General features: G+C 34.4%; 2 protein-coding genes across 3 annotated transcripts in view; one reads left to right on the forward strand and one right to left on the reverse strand.

Annotated features, from left to right (window-relative positions):
- The window catches only part of LOC108755421 (AN1-type zinc finger protein 5), a 25,423-nt gene extending 15,463 nt beyond the window's left edge, over nucleotides 1-9,960 (reverse strand). Inside the window, exon 1 of one of the 2 annotated variants that reach the window (XM_018498398.1) lies at nucleotides 9,350-9,960. The gene's annotated coding sequence lies outside the window, so the exon portion shown is untranslated. Of the gene's footprint in view, nucleotides 1-8,822; nucleotides 8,930-9,349 lie in introns of those variants that run through there. The other variant, XM_018498402.1, reaches the window with a different exon arrangement.
- Nucleotides 9,961-10,137: 177 nt separating this feature from the next.
- On the forward strand, nucleotides 10,138-16,515 carry LOC108755283 (peregrin). Its single transcript, XM_018498202.1, has 8 exons — nucleotides 10,138-10,694; nucleotides 12,429-12,705; nucleotides 12,949-13,792; nucleotides 13,919-14,221; nucleotides 14,584-14,758; nucleotides 14,875-15,290; nucleotides 15,437-15,808; nucleotides 16,276-16,515. Exons 1-8 carry the CDS (start codon nucleotides 10,566-10,568, stop codon nucleotides 16,451-16,453), a joined length of 2,694 nt encoding a protein of 897 aa, XP_018353704.1. The 5' UTR covers nucleotides 10,138-10,565; the 3' UTR covers nucleotides 16,454-16,515.
- The last annotated feature ends 72 nt before the right edge of the window (nucleotides 16,516-16,587 follow it).

Consider the following 16,587-nt stretch of genomic DNA (forward strand, 5'->3'; position numbering starts at 1 on the left):
GAGAGAATATAATTTTTTTTAAATATTTTCTAAATATAAATATTTAATAAAATATTTCTAAAACATAACACAATTGACATGACAATTTTTATTAATATAATTTCATAAATATAAAATTTTAATTAATGTCCAAAATTTATGATCTCAAAAAGACTACATGTACTATTCTTAGGTCAGTTTTTTATTGATTAACTGTAATTAGGTTTAACTTGATGATAATGTAAAAACTGTATTTTTTAATCTATGGTTAATCACTAAACTGACGTGTAGTAAATAATTTTTAAAGTTACCACTACAAAACCATTACTTTATTCATTAATCATAGCTAGAAAATAATAATTTTTACATTATCAAGTAAAGAGGGTTAAGTTAAACCACAAAATCTGAAAAGAATACGGCTAGTATCTAACTTTAGATGCACCCAAAATGTTGCGGTACGCTCGGTACGCATAAATTCATCCATCACCTTATTTACGTCAATACAACGATTCGTATTATACCTCGGGAGAATTTCGACATTTATTCGGGGATCGACGCTAGATATTATTTCTATCGCTATAATAGATCCCGCCCGCGCACGCGGAAACGCACGACGGAACGGAATATCGCGTGCACGTGTGCGCGCGCATTCGCGACGTCCCGCATTTTTCGCGCACTCACGCCGATGCGATCGGGAGATGATGATTCATATTCGTTTCGTGGCTCGAACGCGGGCGCCATAGCGCCGCATGCGTTACAAGCAAGGACGCACCACGCTGTCGGACGATATGCACGAAAAAAATTTCTAATAGCCAGCAGAATATTTAGAAATCCACCCGGAAACCATCGGTAGCAGGAACTAAGGCGACGGCTAGAGAGCATGAGCTGGAGTTGTTAATAATCATGGACGCTTAAAAAGATTAACATCGTTAGAAAGTATTAATATTGGAAGATACAATATATGTATATATGTATAAAACAATAGAACATGTATCGACACAAATATTACGAGAGAGATGTTATATTATAAATAATTATTTCATTGTAAAGTATAATATTATAATATAGATATGATTACTTAATCTCGATATTCTAATCAATAGAACCAAGTAAAAAAAGTATTACAATATAATAAAATAAACAATTACATTTTATTAAAAAGTATAATATAGATATGAATAATTACTATATTTTCGATATTTATACAATTTACTCTTTCATTTAAATCTCGGTGTAAAAAAAGTCAATTGTTTTTGTTCATTCTTTAGTCGTAAGCTTCACTTATAAATGATCCAAAAAGACTCGTTTCTAATTAAACCGATACAACTTTATTATCGTTAATTTTTACAATTATATTTTTTTATAAAAATATGTATCATAATATATGAATTATTATTAAATTTCGATATTTATACAGTTTACTCTTTAATTTACTCTTTAAATTTCAATGTAAAAAATCATTCTTCAATCATAGGCCTCAACTTAAAAAATGATATCTATTACTAATTAAATTAAAATATAGGAAAAAGACTCGTTGCTCATTAAGTCCCTGATACCGTTTGGTTATCGTTAATTTTTAACGGTATTCGTCGTGGTCAGTCGATAAGCCATCCTCATTGCTGATACTTAAGTGAATAAGAGCGGCGATGCATTTTTTTTTTTGAATGGTCATCCCCGTGCGTCTCTACCTGCCCGCCTGTTCTCGAGCAGGCATCGAACTTCACGACGACCTCGCCGCAGCTTTCACGTACACGCACGCGCGTGCGTGAGCACGGAGAGTACATTGTCCCAGAGAAAGAGAGAAAGAGAAAGAGAGAGGGAGGAGAGAGTGAAAGAGAGAACACACACGCATACGCACGCACGCGCACGCATACACACACATACACAAGTCCCTAAGTCCATCGCGCGTGCAGACGGAGCGCATTGTGCGCGCACGCGCCTGCCGCGTGTGTGCGTGTGCGTATAAAAGCCGAGAACACAAAGAAACGTAAAAATAAAATATTAAATCGCAGGTATAATTACTAGTCTACGCGAAAAATGAAAAAGGAAGGATGGAGATTAATCACGCAGTAGAATTCCTTGTTTCGAAATTTAGGTGCGGAATGTAGACTCGGAAGTCTTTGGCTTTTCACTTTTCTGAATGAATGGCGTGCGAGACAAACGGAGCGTGGCGAATGTTTACAATGCTTCGAGCCTCATTATCTGTTTCAAAATTATGAAACTTTTGTTTCATCTAATTCTTGTCTTTTCTTTGAGGATTGCTGCATAGGTTAAAAACATAGGGTAACTCCGGTATATATGCCGCACCTATTAAAAACTTAATTTATTAAGTATTATTTACTACGTTTATAGTAAATGAATTATATCAGTAAAAAGCTTTGTACTATCTACTACTATGGAAAAAATATTAAAAATCCGAAATATTTATTTTTCGTATTAAAAAATTAAATAAACTTTTTGAAATCCTTGCATTTTTGCCGTATATCTCATAGAGGATGTACGGCTCATGAAAAATTTTCAAATAATGCATAAATAAGACGTATAATGACACAATAACTTATAAAATGTATTTATAAAGTTTTATTAAGGAATAAGAATGATAAATATGTATATGAAGTAATAAATAATAATTACTATCTTCCTACATATATTACAAGTGTTATGACATGAGGTACATATTTCATATAATGCGTTTGTTGCATTTAGTGCATTGAATTCAATCTGCGCACTTTTTATGCTTTGGGCATAAATCCCGCTCGCTAAAAATGCCGTATAATGCGTTGTCTTGTATATCCCAAATAGGTAGGATATACAAGACAACAAACTAAACAAAGAGAATACAAAAGCAAAGCACTTGTATTTTGCTATATGCTTTACTATTCCACTATACGTATATATCACGAAATAACCACTAAGTTTTTTACACGTCCTACAGTAATTATTTTATATAGATTATAATTTATAATGGCGTTACTTATTACAGTGACAAATCGATTCAATTCACAATAATTTCATTAATATTAACAGTAAGAAGCTGAAATTATTGACACAATAATATAACATAAAGGCATGTAACAGAGTATTGTAGTTGCGGAAAAATTATCTCTTTCTATTTTTTTAACTTCTTTTTTTTCTACGGCATAAATCTCAGCGTGGCGTATTTGCCGGAGTTACCCTAATTAAATAGATATTTGGTGACAGCACAAAGTTAACTATAAAGATATACAAAATTTCAAGTCTCATTTCTTTTCTCAAAAGAAGTTTTTATAGGTTTAGTTAGCAATTGTGAACTATTGCTAAGCACATCAGGCAATAGTTCATCTCGGATATTGTGTGTTTCATAATATAACACACTTTATAGAAATATAGGTCACAAGGGCAGTCGGTTTTAATTCACATTGGTCACAATTGTTTACTGTGTACACTTTGAAGCCAATTGGTTTCTTACAATTCCATTATTAACGATCTTTTTAATAACTTGTTTAAATTACTTTAATTTGCCCTATCTATCTTTTTATTTTATTTAGAAATATCTTCTATTTTTCAGAACAGATGACAAATAACTTAATTAAGCTTAACTAATCATTCAATTGACTGTTGGTCATTTCGCTTATTTTGACAGATGCCGTCAGTTCTGCAATAATTTCATAATGTTCTGCATATATTACAGCATGTTTGTATCAATCAAAGCTAGGAAGAATTGGGAGAATTGGGCATTCAGAGCGTACAAATTTGTGCCGATTCTCCCGACATTTACATTACTCCTCTTTACATATAATTTTAGTTAGGAACTATAATAAAAAAAAAAAAATAAACAAATTAAGAAAGAGTATTCAATATCAGTTATAAGTGAAAGAAAAGTCAATATATTTCAACATTAATTTAGCATAATTTTAATGTTAATTGTTTATTACAAAATCAATAGTCTTAATGTTTTGCGAAAATATAGATTATACATTAAAATACTCCTTAAATTCTTTCGAGCGGCATCTCACTAAAAAGTAAAAATTGAGTCAGTCTAAAAAGAATGACTCAATTTTCAATCTTTAAGAGAATTGCATTCTTCAGAATAAAATTCACTCTAAACGTTTCAGAAAGTAATTTTTAGTGTTATAAAATCATCTCTAGTAATCATTAAAAATGTAGCATTGGAGGATCATCGAGAAGTTCCTCACTTCTTTTCATTATCATTCTTTACAATTTAATGACAAACTGTATTAGACTTTGTGTAATTTCGTTTTTCTATTGCAGAAAGACTCAAGAATTTGTAGGAGAAAGCATATAGAATAAGCAAGGAAGGAAAAAAGGAAGATGTATTAAGAAGGTTCTCGCGCTACTTCCTAGTCAATAAACAGTTTATTTATAATAATATGTAAAACAATTAAAATATTTGAATAAAAAGATTACTAACAATATCTTATGCTATTATACATAATTATTGTTAATTTTATGTTACTAAATATTTTCAAAATGACAAAATAAAAGTTGTAAGATGTTCATTTGATGTATATCATCCATTTGATATATTCTAGCTTTCTTAATTGAAAAATATAAATTTCTTGTAAACTATACGGTCAGTTTAAATGAAACTTTACGAGAGCAAACTTAAGTGTTTACTTTATAATTATAATGATTTTTAAATTGCTGTCTTATACGCAAGTGTCTCAATTTAAAAGAGAATAACTATAAAATAAGGTTATACTTTCAACTTGTAATATAAAATTCTATAAATTTAAAATTAAATATCTTCAAAATGAAATTTTTTCTAGATATTATTGATATTATTAACTTTTGTATTACATGTATATTACAGACTTGTCTTATATTTTATCAAATGCGAGAACCTCCTTAAAGATATATTTATTAATATCGAACAAAATGTTTTGAAAGAATATAACAAAACAAAATAGAGTGAAATAGCAAATTTAGAACGCACGAGCTGCAATTGTTACTCATAAATATAAACAGTGTGATCAAACGTCATATAAGTACTTTCATTTATAGATAGCATCAAGAAACATAATAATATAATATTAAATGTTCGAACGTCATGTATTTTAAGATCAGAAGATCCCTTATTTAGTATTAATGAAATTATAATAGCAAACTATATTACATTTTTTTAATTATCTCGGACAAAAATTAATTAAAAATTAAAAAGTGCAATTTATATCTAATGCTGAATTCCTCGGGGGTAATAAATAATTACAATGTTTTTTCTGTAATTATAAATGGATTATATATACTTTAGCAGAAATTATAAAAAAGTAAAACTTAAGATTTCATTACCGATACAGTTAATGTAAAAAACATGAAAAAGCCTACAAAATTATGTAATGTATAATTTAATATATAATATATAAAATATAATATAAGAAAATGGGCGATAGAGAATTTTAAATATGATATGCGTATATGATAGGCAGAGATATGCAAGAACAGAAAATAAGATTTTTATTTGGTAGTCATATATTAAGACGCACGTAATGAAACAAGGTAAGATGTAATAGATAAACTTAGATCACATAGAATATATCGATCTACATCCATAGATACAAATAGGACGTGAGGAGGGCGGGGAAGAGACGGAATTCATTATCGCTCACGATCCGTTACGATGGTCATGAAAAAATGCTTGCAAGATACAGAAAGAGTTACGCGATTGACGTTAACGGCGATATTAAACTACGGACGTGTCTGAAAGCAGGAACCCACTGAGAAAAGGAGAAGCATCTATTAAACTCGTCCGGCGTGCCTTCTAATCGAGTGTATCAAAAATAAGCGGCTCGCGCAGGATGTTTTAACATTATGGAAGATCCTAGGAAATTTCACGTTTTACGATGGATTTGATTTAGCGGAAACGCGGGAAATTCTCATCCGCTTCAATCTTCATCTTTAACTTCTGATTCATCTTAGCTTGATTGGAGACTGAATTTTTATTTAAAAAAAATATTTCGTTCAATATAATTTAAAAAAAAAAACTTGTTATCTAACTCTATTCCTGAAGCTTAATGCGTCGACGTTGTCTCTAATTTTCAGTGTTAGATAACTCCGCAATGATTTGCACTCTCTTGCCATGAGGCCATAACCATTACTTTTCTTGAATTAGTTCTCTAGCATTTGTATAGTGGATATACAATAGTCCTAGAAACTAGCCTTTACACTGGAAATAGAACTAAAGTGTCTGTTTCAACTTCAATTGAAAAAACATTTCGGAAATTTGATAATTCGAAACTATTAATATGAAATAAATAAGATGCTATTTTTTTTTTGCATTCTTTAACACGAAATATCACATTTATTCTTTCATATATACATACATATATAAATATACATATGTATTCGTAATAAAAATATATATCAGTTGATTAATACTTCAATTGTTAAGCCTTCTTGATTTTCACGTCTACTGTAATAATGCCCATTTATACTAACGTGGATTAACTTTAATCTTGGTTTTAACTTACTTTTTATCTTCTTTCAATTCTAAGAATTAAAAAAAGGGTAAATTAAATCGAGATTAAAGTTAATCTACATTGATAGAAGTGGGTTTAAAAAAAATTAAAAAGCTCACGTTGCTATAGGTTAAGTATGAATTAATCTTTCTGAGAATCTTTTATTTCAGAAAATTCTAGGCTTAGAAGAAAGAGAGAAAAAGAGGGGAAAAAAAGAGAAAGAGAGATGAGTCATTTATGAAAAATTCTGAGATAAGTCTCCTCAATATTAAATAAAAAGAAAAGTACATGCATAGATAGAGCTTTTGATAGAAAATATAAGATCAAATTAGTAGCAAATATTGATCTACATCTACCTAAGTTTTCAGCAAAACTGTTCTTTTCGTGTTTTTTTTTATTTTAAAAAAAACTTATTTTATATTTTATATTTGCTACTAATTTGGTTTTATATTTTCTATCAAAAGCTCCATCTATGCATGTATTTTTTATGTAATATTGAGGATACTTGTCTCAGAACGTTTCATAAACTCTTTCTTTCTTCCACCCTTTTTCTCTCTTCCTTCTAAGAATTCTTTTTGAATTTTCTGAAATAAAAGATTCCCAGAAGGATTGAAAATAATTCTGTTAAACTATCAAAATAATGATATTGTATTGAATGCTCAAGTATGATGACAATGCTTTAGAAAGTTTCGACATTCTAACAACCAGCCTTGAACGTTTAATATAATTACTTTAATGGTCCAACAAAATTATTTTCAAATCCGTATTCTATTTTTAGATACTTCAACAAAATTATTCTTTCCGTGCATGTTTAATTCCTGTTTCTACCAATATAAATTAACTTTAATCTCGGTTCAATTTACTTTAAAACTAGAAAAAGATGAAGAATAAGTTGAACCGAGTTTAAAGTTAATCTACATTGACATTGATGAAAATGAGTATAATTCTTCGAACTAGAAAAAGAAGAGTTAGCTGAACCAAGATTAAAATTAAACTAAATAGCTAGAAACGAGTTATGAGAGAGTAAAATAAAAACCATATAAGTGAGAGAGAGAGAGAGAGAGAGGGAGAGAGAAGAAAGGGAAGTACGGAGACAGAGCAAACGCGCGTAATGACGTGGGCTGAGAACGGCTGGCGTCAAAGCCGAGCAGGTCGAATCAGGTAAAGCGCGTAAGCGAGAGAGGAAGTATCGCGGTGTAGATACGAGAAATTATTCTTGATAAGGCGTGCGCTGCACGCTGGGAAACACGCGGCGAGAGAGTTCCGTTCGACCACCGAGGGCAACCAGTCCGGGTGCTCTCGGCCGGAGCGGCCGCGATTCCAAGACTCTCGCCTGAGTCAGAAAGATTGTAAACAACGGCGAGGACCCACGCGTGGAGGGGAAGAAAGGGATAAGGAGGGAGGGGGGGGGAGAGAATGCTCGAAGGGCCACCTGAAGGGAGATGCGTCGGCGAAAGAGAGCGAGAAAGGAGAGGTGGGAGAGGCAAGGAGAAATGGCGTAAGCGCGTAAACGTACGGCATGCGTCACGAACCCGTTACAGAATGGACGCTCTTTTTCTTCTTTTTTCTTTTCTTCTTTTCGGCGAGTAAAAAGTGCATCCGCGTCTGAACGTTAATTGACCGAAAATTGATCGTGGCCTATACAACACAGAAGTTTTCAGCGACTCCAGCAATATTTGCAATGTTACTGCAATAACGCTGGAATAATCAGAAAATCATTTGCGTGAAACGAGATGAAAATTACATAAATCAAATTTATGTACATAGATTCAGAATATTTATAATTTCATTGAGTAAACACCTGCTAAATTTGTTCTTTTGTAATCTTCATTTCGTTTCAAGATACACAATCGATCCCCTGTGCTGTATAGGGATAAAGATATCTACTCGAACGAAAACTCTAGGCACTCTAGATAGCAACGACGTTCCTATTTTGCGTGACATTAGGAGAATAGATAAGAATTACGCGCTAGCTAGGTAAATTAGAAGCGACGCAGAGGCCTTTAATCTGCCTATATCGCGTGGCGTTCAATTCGTACACACAAAAATATCTCGCTCTTTCGAAAAGCGTTCTCTAGGCGGGGAATTAAACGAATAGCACTTGTGACGTCTAGCGTACGCATTATTCGAATCAGATCGGAGCGGAGCGGAGCGGAGCGGAGCGCCGCCGTCGTGCAAGACCGATAGTGAAAAAGAGAGGCGACGTCGAGAAAGGAGAGAGGAGGGGAGAGAGAGAGAAACACATACATAAAAAGAGAGCAAAGAAGGGAGAGGTTAAGAAAGAAAGAGAGGTCTCGAGTCACACACGCGCATGCAAAGAGCACAACGGTGCGGTGGCGGACAGGCGGACGCCCGCAGGGACTATGGCTTCCATCCTTGAATACGCACTTAGCGGCAAATTGCGTCGTTCCTTTGTCCGTCTCTCCGCTCGCATTTTCGCGCGACGCGCGGCCACTTAACACGTCGCGTCGAACGGAGTCCTACGCGTCCGTCGTTGCTGGCGTTCCGCGGCGTGGCGCGGCGTGGCGCGGCGCGGCGTGACGCGACGACGACGACGGCGGCAGCGGCGGCTGCAGCTGCGGCCGTTCCCGGGGCCTCGTCGTCTCGATCGGAGATAATTGCGCGCACGTAACTCGCGGCGAGGGGCCACGCGAGCAGGGAAAACGAGCTCCGCACTAGAATACGTGCAACGCGAGGTGTAGAGGAGCCAGTAGCGACGAGGATAGTCCGAGGAGGGTTAGAAGAGGGGAAGGGGGAGGGAGGAGGGGAGGGGGGTAAGGATGAGGAGAAATAGTCATCCGTCTCTCACGGCTATCCCCGACCGAAAATAGTCCGCGATGAGTTCGGGGTAGTGGCTGTGTGCCGCGGGGAGGGGGAGGGGGGGTAAAGAGCGCGCATGAGATTGCGACACTTACCGAAGGCTGTTGCGGTGCAGCAGGGCGCAATATGTCAGCTGACTTGACGCGCGACCGATCCCAATTCTGCGTCACTATTCCACATAATTCTCAACGGAACATTCGGCCACTCGCGCTCGCAAATGAATCCCGCCTCTTCGCGGAATCGCTTGCCCGCCTCGCGTTTCACACTGTTTCACAATACGCGCGCGGATACGAGAGGAGGTGGAGGAAGATAGAGATAGAGCGAAAAAGAATTGAAGAGGAATTAAACGGGACACAAGAGAGGAAGGCGAAAGGAATAATTTACCGAGGACGATTACTAGCGACGACGGCACGAAACGGTCCTTTCCGGAGAAGAACTCTTCCTCACACCCAACTCTCTTCGAGTCTCGTCTATTACCAGTCTACTCGAGGAAGCAGACTACCAAAGCCTTGAACACGAGAACGAATACTGCTGATGTGACTGACGTAAAGTTAGATCTCTTTTGCTCTCTCCCCTCCACACTCCGTTCGAGCGTGCCGTACGCAGCCGAATGACCACGGATTCACCCGAGAGAGGATCGCGAATGACGTGACTTATAGATGGGCAACTCGAACGATCGGCGCTCGCGTGGACAAATCACCAATGCGTCGATTGGTCGATGACTAGGGACTAATTGAAATGGCCTGACGTCCTTTAGCAAACAGCCAATCAGTGAGCTCGACAAAACTGATGATCGTAAAGGGGAATATCGATCTCAAGTTGGCAATCGTGTCTCTGGTACACGCTTGGATCGGTTACGATCGTTCAAACGTGGTGCCGAAGTTTACCGACTCTTGTAATTTTCACCAATTTTCGCTGTGTAGATTACTGATAAAAAGATCAAAGTTACATTAGAAGAGTCGCCGAGTGCGGACACAATATTTTTTGAACAGTTTCTGATGAATTATTTACTTTTGTAATCGCTTTCAACAAATATTTGTATCTGCTCCAAACACTTTGATTCTATTACTGACTGGATAAGCCACCGGGATAGTAAGAGCCAGCTCTTTCATCACTGAGAGAACTGGAGAAGATTAATAAAAAGATGATCGTTTCCACATGCCGTGACTGGTTGATGAAATGTAATTGTTATTTATACTTGCACGTAGTATTGTGAGCTGTAGCCCCTTAATAGGTTAACCAAAGCGACGTTCATCGGAGTGTGGCGGTTGAGATTGGATAATACGTGAGTTCATCACAACTGAAACGAAGATGAATACGCCGCAATCGAATAAGAAGAATAAGAAAATAGGGAGAAACAGAATAGGCATACCCAATGAAAGCGCGAGTCCTACAAACACAGAGACACTCAGCAGCCAGGAGGCAGTAAAATATGTTTTGGTATGAATAAAAATAAGACTTGTTTTTTTGCTACTGCTCGGGGCTGCATTAAAAGCTACGATGTGCTTTTGTCTCTTCTTGCATTTTATTTTTGCCTTTACTCCTGTTTGTTTTCTATCACCCAAAAGTTTCTTTGCATTGTTTGTACTTTTTGTGTCTGGAATCTTTTCTTTCTCTCTTTTCAGTGCCCAAATATATGTTTATCTCGTTTTTAAGTGCAAAAATTTTTGAGTAAAAAGATCTCTCTCAAGATAAAAGTTGACAAACTTCGGAAGAAACATAAGAAATACGATTGGATAAAATGAGTCACAAAGAGGAAACAAGCAAGAAGTAAAAAATAAGAAACAGGAAGTACAAAACACATTGTAGATAAATCTTAAAATCTAATCTACCATGTGCTTCTTGTTTCTTGCTTTTTATCACTTTATATCACTCTTGCCTTTTTGCCTTCTATCCTGTTTTTTGTTTTCTATTCATTTTTGCCGTTTATCTTATTTCTGTTGCTTAAGATGAAAGTTAAAATTTTAGACAAGATAAGAAACAATACATGATTTGCTTTATTTAGCAAAGAAAGCAGCTGTGCAACTATTGTAAAAAATGTTTTAATATGATTGATCTTACTCTTAAGTCCGGATAATAGGATTCGTCCATTTTTTATGGCTTAAGGCTTAAAAATCTATTATGTATCCGAGATCTTTCACTAGACTATAAATGTATAAATCAATCATACTACATATTTCTACATTTAGATCCAACAAACAACTAAAGGCAAGAATCAATATTAAAGAAACACTTACATATTAAAGAGTGCTTACTGATCAATTTTCTCTGCAGAATGCAGCTATTAACAACAAAACAGTCACAAAGAAAGAAACAAGCAAGATGTAAAAAGCAAGAAACAAAGCAAAGAGTACACATTGTAGATTAATTTTCAAACTTTTTTCTTGCTTTTGTTGTCTTATTTATTTATACATTTCATTTTAAGTACGAGTGTTAGTTCAATTACAAAAAACAGTTCTATAACTATCCAATTTAATATATTTTTTGGACTTTATACAGAATCCAAAATTTTCTTTCCACTAGTAAAAGTTAAAGTAAAAAAGTATTTGTTTTAATGTCTAGTTGCATGCAAATAGCTAGTTCAAGTGTTCAAGTGAATAAAATTTCAAAAGTACAAATTGGATGGATTAAATATATTAATCTCAATTATATTGCTAATTTATTATTTTAATAATAGAATATGTATTCTCTCTCTCTCTCTCTCTCTCTCTCTCTCTCTCTCTCTTTCTATTTTATAAAGGACCCCACACTAATTTTATGTAAAATGGATTCCAGTCTAATTGACTGAAATTTTACTATAATGTAGATCATGATGGTCTGATCAAAAGTCCTCATAAGCAGGAGGCCTTTTGATCCAGAAGGCCTCGAGATAAATTGGATATCAAATATTGAAAATATGGCTAAAAATTCCAACATTTGATTTCCAATATCTCGAAAATTGTCCATTTTTAGACCTTGTGCTTATGAGGACTTTTGATCAAGACATCATGATCTACATTATAGTAAAATTTCAGCCAATTTGATTGAGATCCATTTTACATAAGATTAGTGCGGAGTCCTTTCTGTAGCATTAAAAGTATATAAGTTATTAAATAATTTAATTCATATTTCTAACAAACAAACAATTGTTCAGAATTATTTGCATTGATAATGTGATATACTTTGATATTTAAGGTAAATCCCATAGGAGAAGATGGAAATAAATCAATTAAGTTGGCTATCTTAGACGCAATTCCTATAATTTCTATGGATTCAAGTATATTTGATGAGAAAATGCAGAAAAGTAATGCAGCATCACTGGAAAAAGAAAAAGAAGACAAGAACATTCTTAATACTTTACCTATTGCCTTTGTTAAGACAATAGAAGGCTATGAGGATCAATTAGGAGAGGCTAAATCACTTCCAAATTCTTATATTAGATTTATGGAGCGTAGTGGTGAAGAACTCGATGGTAAAATATTTTTTTTTATTTATATAATATAATGTTATAATATTCAAATATTACTTAATTATATATTATAGTATTTTTTTCATTAATTAAGCAAATCTATAATATTCATTTCTTGTATCTCTCAGATATTATATTTATTATGTTATTTATAACATGTTATAAATATGTCAAGTTCTTACTGTAATATGAATTTCTGTTTTCTACATATTATTGTTACTATCATTTGAAATATTATTTTGACAGGAGAAGTAGAATATGATTTAGATGAAGAAGACAATGCATGGCTTTCTATTGTTAATGAAAGAAGATTAGCTTCTGGATTAACACCCCCATTGGAACCTGATACATTTGAGCTATTGATGGACAGACTAGAGAAAGAGTCGTATTTCCAGCAACAAACTAATGGCGGAGGAGGTACTGCTGCAGATGAAGATGCAGTATGTTGCATTTGCATGGACGGAGAGTGTCAGAATAGTAACGCAATTCTGTTTTGTGATATGTGTAATCTTGCTGTTCATCAAGATTGTTATGGTGTACCGTATATACCTGAAGGACAATGGTTGTGTAGGAGGTGCTTACAAAGCCCATCCAGGGCAGTAGATTGCGCCCTCTGTCCGAACAGAGGCGGTGCTTTCAAACAGACCGATCGTCCTGCGACATGGGCTCATGTAGTATGCGCTCTATGGATACCAGAAGTAAGATTTGCTAATACTGTATTTTTGGAACCCATCGATAGTATAGAGAGTATACCACATGCTCGTTGGAAGCTTACGTGCTACATATGCAAGCGCAAAGGAGTTGGCGCATGCATTCAGTGTCACAAGACCAACTGTTACGCAGCATTCCATGTGACTTGTGCTCAGCAAGCTGGTCTATGCATGCGTATGAGAACGGTACAGCCAACTAATAATGAACCAATGTTGGTACAAAAAACAGCTTACTGTGAAACACATACACCACCCGATTATCAGCCTTCCACGAATCCTGTGGATGCGCGAAGGAGAGCGATAGCTAACAAGAAGACCACATCAGCGCCTGTTATTTCCATTCCAACCATACCACCCGAGAGGATAAGAGAAATTGCTAGGTAATACAACAATTTTATTTTGATTTATATACGATAATGGTTATGGTAAATACAATTTGAACATACTGTATAATAAAACTATTTTAATGAATTATTAGATTTATACTTGTTATTTGATTTAATTAGTTTAGCGGAAGGAATACCAAAAAGAAGCCAATTAATACAACGTCTTATTGCTTATTGGACACTAAAACGGCAATATAGAAACGGTGTTCCACTTCTTAGAAGATTGCAAAGTTCTCATCCACAATCTAGACCACCTCCACTTGGAGAACATCCCTCTTCGCCGACGCATGATGGTGAATTGCGAGGAGAATTGTATCGTCATCTTAAATATTGGCAGTGTCTACGTCAAGATTTGGAACGTGCACGATTGCTATGTGAATTAGTACGGAAGCGTGAAAAATTAAAAAAAGAATTATTCAAAGTGTTAGTATAGTTATGCATCGGTTAGACATCGGTTTTATTGATAAAAATTGGCATTAACCCTCAAATACCGAGATTGGTCCATGGGATCACGCGATCTATTTTCGTTACTTTCATAAAGATTGATTTATGATGATTTAATTAATAATTTTATAAAGTTCTTGTGTTTTTATTGTAGTTATTTTGAATCAATGTCCCAGGGATCAACCTCGGAGGTAAAAGTGTCACTACTTTTTACCTCAGTATTTAGTAAGATATAAAAATAAACCTGCAGATTTCTAGAAAAAACTTAATGAATACTTTTTTATAATGCCAATTTTGTATACGCATCATAAAATATATTTCTTTTTAAAAATTGATTGCAGGAAGGAAAAGTGTTTATGGCTTCAATTGCGACCATTTGAAAGTGTTTTACGTACATTGTTAGAAGCTATAAAGGCGAAAGATACAAATGATGTATTTGGACAACCAGTTAATATCAAAGAAGTCCCAGATTATCTCGAAATAGTATCACATCCTATGGATCTCTCTACTATGCAGGTAATAATTTTACATTGCGTTTGTTTATGTTTATACTTGTTAAAATATATTTCGTGACTCTAATGATCTTATCAAAATATAATTCATAATTATATATGTCATATTTTTCATTACAGGCAAAATTAGAAAAGCATGAATACCACTCACTCTCGGCTTTGGAGACCGATTTCAATTTAATGGTGAGCAATTGCCTGGCATATAACCGCAAAGATACCATGTTTTATCGAGCAGGAATGAAAATGAAAGAACAAGGTGGAGCTTTGATAGAACAGACTCGCAAAGACTTTCCTGAGGTTAATCTAGCCTCTGAACCCGAACAAGTCGGTTCTAAATCTAGAAAGAGAGAAAGATCGAATCGTAATCGTATGGAAACAGAATCACAGTCCAATGAGAAGGAAATTGGCGGGGGTGTAAATAGGAGAACAGCAGTATTGTTCACTCGCAAAGCTAGAGCGCGTAATGCTAAAAGCAATCAAATGTTTCTTCCGGAAGATGATAAAAAGAAACAAAGTGATAGTTTTAAAATATATAGGTAATCACACACACACACGCTCACACACATACACACACATACACACACATAAGATATTTTTTAATAACACTTTTTTCTAATGCTTATAATTGGCTTATATTAATAAATTTTCGTTATAAAAACTTGTACACAACTAATACTTCTAGGAGTGGAACAATGGATAGTGATGTGGGTGAAGGAGAAAGTCAATCATCGAGTTGTAGTAGTTGCCCCACAAGTAGATCCACCTCTCCTGATCCAGAAGAGCAGAAGCAACGACAAGAGATTACTGATACAAAAAAAGAAAACGAAACTAAACAAACGAGCACTGGTAGTGGCTTAGAAGCTTTGCAGCTCGTATGGGCTAAATGTCGTGGATATCCTTGGTATCCAGCCTTAATCATTGATCCTAATACACCTCGAGGCACTATACATAAAGGGGTGCCGATTCCAGCACCACCTGATGATGTTCTGGCGCTTGCAGATAATTACAAAGAACCAGTTTTTCTTGTGCTTTTCTTTGATACAAAGCGCACATGGTAATTATTCGTAAATGTAGAACTATATAAGATATTTAATATGCATTTTTAGCGAGAGTAAAAGAAATAATAAATTTTAACTCCGATTTTAAAATATTATATCAATTAAAAAATTGAAAACAAATTTTGATAGAAAATATTTCCATTTTTAATCAAAAGTATTCTATTTATTATACATACATACAAATATTTTTCGTGTAAATATGTTTTATATGTCTTTATATATATATATATATATGTTCAGTACATTACACACACACATACACATGTATATATGTACAATATATGATAATAAATTTGTTAACCGTATGGAGAGAATTTCAAAGCAGGAAGGTACAGACTCTGCAATTTTGCAAAAAAATTTTTCAATTTTATAAAAGTAAACATGTAATTTACAAACAATAAAAATATTCAATTTTATAAAAGCGAACATAAGTAACAAATAATGAAACTATTATGTTTTTCAGGCAATGGCTGCCAGGTGAAAAATTAGAAAAACTTGGCGTATCACACGAAGTGGACGAAGCAAAATTAATCGAATCACGTAAACCTACGGACAGAAAAGCCGTAAAGAAAGCTTATCAAGAAGCTTTACATTATCGTAAACAAACACATAATGTAGTAGACAGTACGTCCACTGGATAAAATTGTAAATACAATAGAGAATAGAATATGTAAGCATAATCTGAAAATTTTTTAATTATATAATAAGGCATTATGTAAAAAAGAAATGTATAATTAAATAGGTATTTATAATATATAAAATATATAATTTAAAA

The sequence above is a fragment of the Trachymyrmex septentrionalis genome, unplaced genomic scaffold, assembly GCF_001594115.1.
Source record: "Trachymyrmex septentrionalis isolate Tsep2-gDNA-1 unplaced genomic scaffold, Tsep1.0 scaffold87, whole genome shotgun sequence".
Classification (NCBI taxonomy): Eukaryota; Metazoa; Arthropoda; class Insecta; order Hymenoptera; family Formicidae; genus Trachymyrmex; species Trachymyrmex septentrionalis.

Coding starts and splice junctions, on each gene's coding strand:
- LOC108755283 (XM_018498202.1), top strand. CDS start 10,566: ATGAATACGCCGCAATCGAATAAGAAGAATAAGAAAATAGGGAGAAAC. Junction 14,759..14,874: donor TGGATCTCTCTACTATGCAG/GTAATAATTTTA, acceptor TTTTCATTACAG/GCAAAATTAGAAAAGCATGA. Junction 15,291..15,436: donor GATAGTTTTAAAATATATAG/GTAATCACACAC, acceptor TAATACTTCTAG/GAGTGGAACAATGGATAGTG.